A 12,067-nucleotide genomic window follows, 5' to 3' on the forward strand; every position below is an offset into this window, starting at 1 on the left:
ACTTCTGAAAGTCATCATATGCAATGACACGAAGAGATAGCAGGGGAGTGAAAAGGAATTTCATTATTGCTGCTTATTCAATTTTCAGTTCCCAAAGCTGATAGAGCAAGAATACTCTCAGGTATTTGGTGGTCAGACCATTAACCTATGTATGTGAGCCAGCACACCATACAGTTCTCATTTCCTAAACTGAACGAAGGAAAAGTCCTCAGCCCCCTTGCTCCCTCCTCCTACTTGCTGAGATTGCAGTCAGCTGGATTCTGGAGTCCTTGCCAGATTTGCATCCAGGAAGGTAGTGAGAAGTATATAATTAGCATTTATATCAAAAAGGCAGAGCATTGAGATTGGTACCAATCACTTTCAAAGCCAGCAATGACAGCATGAACAGAAAGAATTTCATGTAGGACCTAAACAGACCGGTAGGTCTTAACATGTAAATTTTAGGGCATCACCAGCTAGTCAAGGAAAGGTGCTTCTGTCCTTAGTTGAAATTAGTAATGACTGTCAGCTGCAAAAGTTTTTGTCATGTGTTTTGGGCTTCAAAACCAGAAGTTAACTTTGGTAAAAGAAACTTAGGAAGTGTCAGTATTAGGTGTTTTTTTTAGTAACATCAAGCCACATCTTAGTTTTAGTCACCAGAATTGGAGAGACTTTCTGATTGGTTCTGGCAATATGTTTCTTCTATCACAGACACCAGAGCACAGCTATTGGAAATTATAGGGATGTTCCAGGAGAAAAAGATGCTTTTAAGTTTCTGAAAAGCTTAGGTCAAATAGTTTTTTTTTTTTTCTTTTTCCCAGGAAATTCCATTTTACACTTTAGAAATACATATGGTCAGCAAGATTTTAAGTAGTCAGAAGGTATGTTTCTGAGACCATGATATTTATGTGTTGAATATCTACTAGATAGGCTCTATGGCTATATAGTTTACTGTCTCTTAAACAATAATTAGAACAATTCTTTGGAATATGTTGCCCTTTTTCCGGTACTTAAATCTCTTCTTAAATCCTTATATCAGTTTAGTAACTGGACATAGGGAGGGTTCCTGAGCAAGCTCCCTTTTTAATTTGAGATTTTAAATGTGGTGAGTTTGAGTATCCCTCAATTAAAAAGTGGTATCTTTATAGTCTAAAGCAGTGTGAACTGCTTGGGACATCCAACACTCAGAAATGTCAAGTACTCTGCTTCCAGATTAAGTCCAGTGATGCTGTAGCTGTGATTTGTGCAGGAGGAAATTGCTTGCATACTTTTTATAACTGTTTGCATTCAAGGATATGGGACTAAAGTGTATTTCATACGTGAATTATAGATCACACAAGGGATATAGTCCAGTTTAGCATCCGTGATTTTCTGTATCAAATAACAGTTGTAATTATGATGTCCCAAGATACACCACCACTTGGTAGTAATGCTTGGACAGACTCATTTTTGTGGTGAACAATCTAGACAAATATTTTCCATAAGTGATTTAGTACCAAGGCAGTTATGTTAATAGGCTGTTACTGGCTGCTTACTTTTTGGGTCAGAACTAGGCCTCTTGGGCATAAACGGTGAGAGTACAGGTAGCTTTCTGCTCTTCTATAACCAGCATAATTAAAGGCTTATTTCCTTAAATGACAGATAGCACTTGGATAGGGGGGAGGAGGGGAAATTTCAGTAATATCTCCTGTGCAAACTGGTGAAATGCTAGTTAAAAAGCTTTAAATATTAATTGCTACCAGTGCCCTCAATGTTACCATTGTTTCTAGAATAAGCTATATTTATAGAAATAATAATAGCAATAATGACAGCTACTTTGCTTCATAATTCACTTAGGTTTTTCTGTAGTTGTAGAAAAAGTTTGTTCTACTATTTTGATGTAGATTTCCACATTGTAACTTGTGGTACACCTATTTCTGCAGTGTTACAAACATTTAACAGCTTCTTTGTAATAGTAGCCATTGTCAAGCATTTCACAGTGCTTCTGGATTATTTTGGTGCTTCTCTGTGGGTACAGAGAACTTAAAGATATTATTTTTCTTTATTTCCCATTTTTAAGCCAAACTTTCCCCAAATCAAGCCCAATCATTAGTTTCTTTCCTAAATTCATGCAGTAACCTATTTTTGTATGAACTTGAGATCACACATGTAACTAATTTTGCTTTTCTCTTTTTGCTAAAATCCCGGTATCATACTGTTTGTGTGTAATCTGCAGAGGGCCACTGTCACTTCCAGGTTATTTTCCATGTTATTGTTTCTTGACAAGTTTTCTTTATTTCACATTTGATGTCTCCTTGCTATGTGTTGTATTTCCAGCTTCTGCATTTACTTCAGCTTTACTGATTGTAGACTATTCGCACTAATGATGTTGAAAATCCTCCAACTGAGGGTGATCCCAGCACACCCTGGCCCCAGGCAGGGTGTGGTCTCATGGCATTGACACATGGCCAAGTGCTCATAACAAGACCCACTGACAACCCCAAACAAAATAAAGTGATAAATCAGGTCCTCAGGTCCGGGGTCCATACAGGGGGTCCAGTCTGGAGCCAGCAGGCGATGAGGCTGAAGACATGGCTGCAGCCTGAGTCGAAGACATCCTTCCAGGGGGACAGGCACAACTGCACCATAGCCCAGCTTAGGTGCGGATGCCCAGACTAGCTCCTGGATGCCCAGATCTGTAGCTCCTGGGCTATATGCAGAAAGGGTGAGTGGAGGCCCCAAGTGGGGCTGCTCAGGGCCATTAAGGCTGGTTGCTGCCCCTCAGGGTGCTGGCTGAGCCTCCAGAGCTGAGGTGATCTATGAGGTTTGTAAGCATGTTCTCTCTTCTATCTTCAGTGTGCTGAAGCATCCAGGACAATCAATTACAGAACTCTACAAAACCTTCCCAGTTTTACAAGTACTTTTATTTTTTCCATCCTCCATCTACTATTTTTATCTGGAGCGTATTTCTCAACTGTTTCTCTAAAATACTGCACAGCTACTTGAAGTGTATGCAATAATATGGTGTGCATTAGAGTGGCATATTTTCCTTAGCTAATATTCATGTGTTTTGCAATGCCATGCTTACTGTAGAAGTCAGGGTTAAAAACTGAGTTATACTGAATTTGTTGTTCTGTATTTTGAATATTTTTCTGTATTTAATAGATATCTTTCGTCTTCAGACACTGTATTGATAGAAAATGGCTGAAGAAACAGAATGGAAAGGTTTCAAGTCACTTACAGCTAAAACAAAACCAAAATAGTCATTTGTGAATCTAGAGGCTCCTTTTTATCTTGTCTATAGAATGCTATAGAATGTCTTTTTTGTGCCTGACTGTTTTTCCTTGTAGAAAGTCTTGTGACTTTGAAATCGGTAGTATGGAAGAATGTGTCCTGGTTTAAAACCAGTCAGGCAGCTCCTTCACTCACTCCCCCCCTTCTTGCCCTCCCCCTACTCCCAGAGGGACAGAGAGAAAAGAATGCAACTCCCACAGGTTGAGATAAGAACAGTTTAGTAACTAAGGTGTAACAAATCACTACTGCTACCACCAATGATAATAATGAAAGGAAATAACAAGGGAAGAAAATACAACACCTCACCACCAGCCAACCGCTAACTCGTCCCCACAGCCTGACCAAGCATCGACAGATACCTCTTCCAACACCACAGTCCCTAGCCCTTCCAGGTAACTCTCAGTTACATCCTGGGCATGACGTGCTGTGGTATGGAATACCTCTTTGGTTAGTTTGGGTCAGGTGTCCTGTCTCTGCTTCCTCCTGGCTTCCCCTCCTCCCTGGCAGAGCATGAGGCTCACAAAGTCCTTGGTCAGACTAAAACATCGGTGTTATCAGCTCTGTTCCCAGGCCGAAAATCAAACCACAGCACTGCAACAGCTACCAAGAAGGACAAAAATGACTGCTACTGCTGAACCCAGGACAGTGTCCACCCCTTATTCCATACCATTCGTGTCATGCTCAGATCCCACATTTTCAATATACCATCGCTCTTACATATATATATATATGACATATATATATATATCCACCTACACACACAGACAAAGAGGTCATTTCTTAGTGCATGGACTAATCCCTGTAAACCTGCTGAGTCCATTTGGTCCATGATGTTGGGCTCCATCTCTTGTAACAGTCTTTTAGAGCAGGAGAGGCTGTGTGTAGTGTTAACACTCATGAATAACCTGGGCATCCATTGTTATGTCCACCCCTTGAGCATGAGTCCATCTCTATGTTGCATCTCTGCTCTGTTGGCCTTAAGTGGCATGGGTCCACCAGGCTCAAAATAATTCACTGTCCCCTTCAGCAGTTTCTGCAGCTTGTTGCTGGGGACTCCACACAGCTGCCTTCCATCTCTGACGCTTCCAAAGCACTGGAGGGGCCCAGTGGACTAGATACTTGCCCATACTGTCCCACACACCCTGCCACTCATGACTGTCCAGACTTGGGGAAAACCTCTTGGTCCTCCTATATTGTCGTCTAACCTCAGACAAGACCCAAACCCGACTCTGCTTAACTTCTGAGATCAGACAAAATGGTGGTGGGTAGAACACAGTCTGTGTGTGTGCCAACATGCTGATCCCCATCACAATCAGCAGGCAGGTCCCAAGGATACCCAAAGGCCATTCAAAACCTTCAGAACTCTCAAACGATGCTGCTGTACTTGTCACTGGGGCTGGTGTAGCTGCTGTGCTTGCCGGCTCTCCCACCACCAGCTTCTCTTTTCCTGAGTCCAGCTCTTCCTCCTCTGCCTTGCTGGGAAATGCTGCGTGGTCTCCTGCGTCCTCCTGGGGCTCGGCGGGCGGCTGCCGGGGAATGCTCTCGGCCCTCGTGGGGTTGGGCTCGGCCGCGGGGCTCGGCTGCGGAGCTCGGCTCCTCCGCGGGGCTCGGCTCGTCCGCCGCCTTCTCCCGCTTCTCGGCGGCCGCCTCCTTCCTCTCCTCGACCGCCCCGACCTCCTCCACCGGCAGCCGCTCCCTGCCGGCCTCCGGCCCCGCTCCCGCCGCCGGTTGCTCTCCGGGGCCCCTCTCCCGGGCCGGTTCGGCTGCCGCCGGCTCCCGGGGCCGCTCCACCTCGGCTCCCCGCAGCCTCACGAAGATGGAGAGTAGGGCGAGGGCCAGGATGGTGAAGAGCAGCCGGACGGCCAGGTACAAGTCCACGGCCACGTCCGTCCCGCCCTGCTGCTGGAGCCCGCCCGTATTACAAGCCATTGCCATAAAGCACAGTGAGACAAGAACCTTAGCCCAGGCCCCACACTTGATAAACACTAACACAGCAAATACCGGCTCTAAGTAATGTACTGCATTCTGAAACTGTGAGATCAAGAGGAACAACTCTGAGAACCAGTAAATCAGCGTTGTGAGGAGTGACTATTAATCCGGTCAGATCTGTCGTTATCTCAACCCTTCGTGCCCTGTGCCCTACGTTAGGCATCAAAAAAGAGCTGTTGTGGTTTAAAACCAGTCAGGCACCTCATTCACTCACTTCCCCCCCATTCTTGACCTCCCCCTACTCCCAGAGGGACAGAGAGGAGAATCAAAAAGAATGCAACTCCCACGGCTTGAGATAAGAACAGTTTAGTAACTAAGGTATAACACAGATCACTACTGCTACCACCAATGATAATAATGATAAAGGAAATAACAAGGGAAGAGAATACAACACCTCACCACCAGCCAACCGATAACTTGCCCCCCCCCAAGCCTGACCAAGCACTGACCGATACCTCATCCAACCCTGCAGTCCCATGCCCAGTTACATCCTGGGCATGACATGCTGTGGTATGGAATACTTCTTTGGTCAGTTTGGGTCAGGTGTCCTGCCTCTGCTTCCTCCTGGCTTCCCCTACTCCCTGGCAGAGCATGAGGCTCACAAAGTCCTTGGTCAGACTAAAACATCATTGTTATCAGCTCTGTTCCCAGGCCGAAAGTCAAAACACAGCACTGCACCAGCTACCAAGGACAAAAGTGGCTGCTACTGCTGAACCCAGGACAGGATGTCAGTGGATTATTTACAGTTCCTCTAGTCTAGTGCATAGAAACTTCTTTTCAGATCTATTAAGAAAGAATATGATAAGCCTCCCCCTCTAACAAAAACTTTTAATTTCCTATACTTTCCTCAAACTACCATGAAAGACTTTCCCTCTTCTTAGACTCAGGAAATCACTTGCCGCTTGTATTGGTTACAGATGGAAAACTGTTTTTTCCATGATGGCAAGGTAGGAAGAAATTTATACAGGAAGATCTCCAACTGGTTTCATTGGCTGGTTTCTGGAGAAAAAAAAATGCATGCTTCAGTAAAGAGCATCAAGAGAAAATTTGGGGACATGTATTTTCTGCAACTGAATTGGATGGAAATTACTGTTTATAATAGCTTGACAGTTGAAATTCTGCTGAAGATGATGTTGCTCTTTGTTTCTCTTAGCACTCAGTAATCTGCATAGTTCACTTGTTGCATAAAAAAGTGGCTATTAAGCTGCTCATGTTTGGACTTGGGTTTCCATCTGTTTAGGATCAGAATAGCTATACTGACTGAAATGAGACTTTCATCTAGCACAGTATCATAGAATTACAGACTGGTTTGTTTTGGAAGGCACCTTAAGGCTCATCCAGTTCCAACCCCCTGCCATGGGCAGGGACACCTTCCACTAGAGAAGGTTGCTCCAAGCCCTGTCCAAGTTGGCCCTGAACACTACCAGGGATGGGGCGGCCACAGCTCTGATAGCCTCTCTGATAGTTACCAGTAGCTGGTGTTAAGAACCTTTATTCTTCTGTGCTACTACACTTCTCTAGATTGTTTTGGGACTACCTGAGCCAAACACAGGGATTTCATTTGAGTTGTCATGTTTGGTGTCCACGTACAGAATTAATCTAACTTATTAGTTAATGCATTTCAAAAAGATAGTGTATTTTTCTATATATGTTCAAGGCGTACAGAAAAAGTGCTTTTTCATTCTTTTAAATTAGCTTTCTGATAACTTCTTGGGTGTGTTCTCCTTCTTATGAGAAACAATGAGTATTCGTTGTATAAGCCATTCATGACTTTATAGACTTGCATTCCCTACATTTCAGTCATCTCTTTATAAACTGAAGTCTTTGCACACCCCCCACCCCCCCACCCCCCAGTCTTTGTCATGTGTATCTTTGCTTATTCCACTCACTCTGTGACCTATTTTATTTTAGAGAGGGTAACCAGATATACAAAGTGTGCAAAATGTTGAGATACACAATGTATTTTTATGACAGAATGACATTTTCTGTGTAATTTTCAGTTCCTTTCCTATTAATTCCAGTATTCCTGTTGCTTTTTTAACTGCTATAGAGATTTCAGATGATTTTTAGAGGGAATGGAGAAACCTTTACAGCTCCTTTCTTGAGCTAATTTTGGACTCAGCACCATCTGTCTAGAGTCAGCATTAGTTTTCCCCAGGTGTTAAGTTTGTACTTCTTGTTGTAGAAATCAAATTGATTTTTGATGATCCATTTGCTTCAATATATGTGATATTTCCAGATGTTACTGACTTAAAGAAACGAAGTTGAATCATGAAGCATGGTTTTTCTTTTCAAATAAAGTACCAATCTTTTCCAGTGTATTAAACTAATTTCTATTAATTTGCTCTATACAGAAAAAGGCTACCACTAGCCTGTAGATCTCAGAAGCTTCCTTACAGCCTTTTAAGGAGATTGATGAATCTTCTGTCATTTAATTCTTCTTTTACTGAGGTTGATCTAAGCAATTAATAACTCAGTAATTTTACATTCCAGTTCATATGGAACTCTTGACTCAGGAACAGACACTTTTTAACAGATGAGTTTTTGCTAAAATCTTTTCTTTTTGATATTTTGGTTTGAAACCAGTCTTGAAAAGCATTCCTAACACAGAATGGTAACATCTGTTGCATGGTGAACAGCTGTGAAATACTTCCTTTGTAATTCCTGTTGTGTTTCTGTCTGTCCTGAATTCTACACAGAATCATAGAAGCATTAGTTAGCCATCTCCTCCAGCTCAAAACAAGATTGTTGTCAGAGCTAGATTCACTCAGTCATGATTTTGTTTGGATGAGCCTTGATACCTCTGGGGATGGAGATTCCCCATAACCTCTGGCAACCTGTTATTAGTGAAAAGTTCTGATTTCCAATCTATATCTGCTTAGCACACCACTTAGTTATTGCCCTCACTGATTTTCTGGTAGTCTTCCTTTATTTCTAATTTATTTCTTAAGCATGTTGCTCATTAAAAGCTGATTTTTATATTGTGTTATTCTGGTTTTAAGATTTTGTGGTGGTTATCCTCTCTTAACTTCCCGAATTTGACCAGATTTCCAGTTTTTGTAATGCTTTTCTTCATGTGGTAGCTTTGGGGTAGCTTTAAAGTCTTTTGGGGTATAAGGTATTTGTTGAGTGCTAATGAGGTATCTGATACTTGGTCTTGAGTAACCTGAGTATGCGATGATCGCTAACACAAAATGTTTCTTTTGCAGTTAGGTATTAAACAGGGTATTTTTCTTCATTTAGGATTAAACTCAAGAGCGGCTTTTCACATGTGAGTTCTTCAAGGAATGGCTGTGATGCATGATTGGGTCTCTTATAGCAAATTAAATATTAGGGTCAAATCCAGACTAAAAGGGAACAACTTGAAAATCCTTGTTGCTGTGTTTTCTGCTACCATGGTCCCTTAACTCTTACCTTTTTTGTGCTTTCTGTTGTCTTGCTTTTTAAGTGGTGTATTCCTGCTTTTTTTAATATCTCCCTCTTCCTTAAAAATGTGGCTTATATATCAGTAATAGATCTTTGTTAGAATATTGAAGAGGTTTTGGTGGACTACAGTGCCTTTTATGAGGAAGGGGTGGGAATACATGCTTCTCTGACTTCAGAGTTCTCTGCACTGAGTTTACTGTAAGATGTTGAAATGCTCTATTTTATCTTGTGTTAATAAAGCTTCATTGCAGATGGGAAGGTGTGATGCTAACATTCAAGTGTACCTTTCAAGTAGCTTTGTCTCTAATGCTACAGGACTCCCCTGTTGTTTTAGGTTTGCTGTACTCATAGGTTTAAGATGAGAAAGACAACTGTTAAGAGACATTTTTGTTCTGGTAGCTAGTTAAAAGCAAAGTGTATTGAGCTACAGCTTTTGATGTTATGGATGAATTAGTTTTGAATCACCGTACTCTTTCATATTTGTAAATATTTGCACTGAAAGAAATATACTGACCTAAAGAAAAGTAATAATTTGTTTGCTGCCATCTCTGTGTTCCCCAGAACACCTAAGTTAGAAAAGTTAGGTTTCATACCTTGATTATGAATCCTAAACCTTTTGCCAATTCACATCTGCTGCATCTTGTGTTGTTTTGACTGTGTTCTCAGCTATGTTATATATTGGCTTATGTCTTCCATTTGTTTCCCTGTCTCTGTACCATTGCCATTTCCCTCTTTCACTGTGGTCAGTTTTCCCACCATATTTGCAAGTGACCAGTATAAAGATTGGTTGGTTTGTTTATATTTCTCTCCCCCCCACACCCCTGGCTTTCAGAGGTTTGAAATTGAAATAGCTTTTAGGGAGTCCTTTAATCTTGCACAGAATATGGGACAAACACTCCCAGATTATGGCCCTAGCATAAGAAAGGATGCCTCAGCCCCTTCCAAATAGCAATGCTACCCATTTAGGGAATAGGACAACACCTTTATATCCCATCACTCAAGTGGAACACTTGGATCCCAGCTGAACTGAGAAAAGAGGGAGAGAGTTTCAGATACTGAGCTGTTGGGTCACATCCTGCTGTAAAGGAAGAGAAAATTTGTTTTGGATGAGATCAGAAAGGAAATCTTTCACCTTTGCTTCATTCTGACTTAACTAACGTTTGCACTGAAATAAATATATATATGGTCCAAATAAAGAAAATTCAAAGCTTAACTGTTGAAAATGATGGTGTCTTGCAGTAACAGTGATGGAAAAAGTACTGTTTGTTTTCATAGAAATCACAATTTATACAATGCAATTTTGTAATTATTGTTTGCACTTTCTCTGTCCGGATGATAAATATGGCCACATTGTTGACTCAGTTCTTTTTTTCCTTCTGTTTTGAATGAACACGACTTTAAAGCTGTATTAAAAAAAAGTTATAGTCTCCTTAATATCTCTTTTTTTCTCTCTCAACACAAATGTAAAAAAGGTATGTGTTACACAGGCTTATTTTTTTTCTGTACCATTTAAAGTTTTCTCCTCCCCAACTCAGACTCCCATTCTTGTTGCTAATGAATGTATCATCTGAAAATAGGTATGTTCACCATTCTATAATATTTTGTATCTTTCTAGATTGGAGGCCAGTGTAATTGTAAGAGACATGTGACTGGCAGACAATGCAATCAGTGCCAGGAAGGATTCTACAATCTACAACAGGCAAACCCTGATGGCTGCAGTCCCTGTAACTGTAATACCTCTGGGACAGTCAATGGAGATATTACCTGTCACCAAAATTCAGGCCAGTGCAAGTGCAAAGCAAATGTTATTGGTATGTGCAGTGCAAGAGCTTGGAGCCATTTTTCTTGTTTTCTCTGCAAATAAACCACTTGATTTCTAAATGAAAAGTACAGTAAACTTCTTTGCTGAAGGCAGATTATAAAAATGAATGAAATTAACTGTTGAAAAATTATTAATTTAATAATTCTATCAAACTACAGCTTGAAGCTTAGTTTAATCAACCCTTTAGAAGTTTCTTTATGGCACAGCTACATTAGCTTACATAGCTCCATACTAATAAGTCACAGAAATAATGTAATTTGCTTACTGCATAGATGTTTCTTTTAGGAAATTAACACTTTTTTTCCAAATGATTCATACTTAATGAGTTCTAAGCAAATCGTTTCCATGCTCATTTTCTTAATAGACCAAAATAAATGGATTTTTTTTTTTTCCCCCTCAAAATATTCTGTGCTACAGGGTCCTTTGTGATAAATCTATCAATTTTTTTTTCTATTATATTTCTTTGAACTGTTCCTATGAAATGCAAACTAAGTCAACATAATTCCACAAATCATGTACATAGCCTGGGTTAGTTATCAAGGGCCACATAATTTTAATTTTGTAATTCAATGCCAATCTGATTATAATAAAATGCTACCTTCTCTGTTATTTATCATTTTTTTTTTTCACAAGACGGGCTTTTTTGTTTGTTACTCCCACAGGTATTTTTCAGAAATTAGATTTGATTATAGCAATTTATTACTTCCAGCATATTTGAGGGGAGCCACAGCCACATAAGGACAAAATTTATCAAGTGCCCAAAATACACAGTATATATAATACACTTTGAAATGTTGATGTATGGGAATATTATGCAAGGAGAATTTCCTGATAAAGTGAGCCTTGCATGGTAACTGTGCATGTCTCAGACTATACATGCCTCAAAAAAATAGATCTTATTTTGCTTTGTTATTAACACAGTTAGTAATCTATTTTTTCTTGGGCCAAGCAGGCTTGTGGGTTGTATTAACAGTGTTTAAGTACATCTTAATTTATAACTCACTGACTTGTATTGACTTATTTGTAATATTGTTTCTTCCTTCTTCTGATTTCTAAAAGCAAATGCAAAATAACTCTAAACAGACATAAGCCTGAATAGTTTCTGTCCTCTTTCGCATGGAATGCCAAGTGCCTATTCTTTTCATACATTAAAAGTGTGCTAAGAGTAAAAAATAACCTCCATGTGTCTTAAACACACTCTCTACATTCAATAAAAATTCAGAGCATTCTTATTTGGATATTCTTTGTCCCCATTTCATGTTTGTGTCTGTGAAAACCTTTCTCGACTCAGGGGAAGTTTGATTTACAAGAAATTAACAATCTGGTTCTCATCTATTTGATTGTCTACATGTAATTTTAAATATTTTCTACCTTTGAAAACAATAAGAATTATTTTTATTTCCACTGAAATAGTAATAAAAAGTATAAATCTATGCTTTCTGCAAATTTGTCGCTGTGGTGGAGGCTGTAGTTATGCAAGTGTTTGTTCGCAGGATAAAGACCTAATTCATTCCAGGGTACATTCTCTCTAGTTTTCTAAACCACTCGTAAACAAGCTTCTGTATATTGGAATGTGTG

General features: G+C 40.3%; 1 protein-coding gene across 4 annotated transcripts in view; it reads left to right on the forward strand.

Moving 5' to 3' along the window:
- USH2A (usherin) overlaps positions 1 to 12,067 on the forward strand; it is a 372,328-nt gene that overhangs the window by 53,164 nt on the left and 307,097 nt on the right. For all 4 annotated transcript variants that reach the window (XR_008971850.1, XM_057406464.1, XM_057406465.1 and 1 more), the window contains exon 12: positions 10,283 to 10,478. Coding sequence is in view for 3 of the 4 variants with exons in the window: in XM_057406464.1 (XP_057262447.1) it covers positions 10,283 to 10,478 (196 nt within the window). In the remaining variant the exon portion in view is untranslated. The remainder of the gene's footprint in view (positions 1 to 10,282; positions 10,479 to 12,067) is intronic.

This window comes from Pezoporus wallicus, unplaced genomic scaffold (genome assembly GCF_028554395.1).
Source record: "Pezoporus wallicus isolate ANWC-B61680 ecotype Strahan unplaced genomic scaffold, APGP_CSIRO_Pwel_v1 scaffold_2617, whole genome shotgun sequence".
In the NCBI taxonomy this organism is placed as follows: Eukaryota; Metazoa; Chordata; class Aves; order Psittaciformes; family Psittacidae; genus Pezoporus; species Pezoporus wallicus.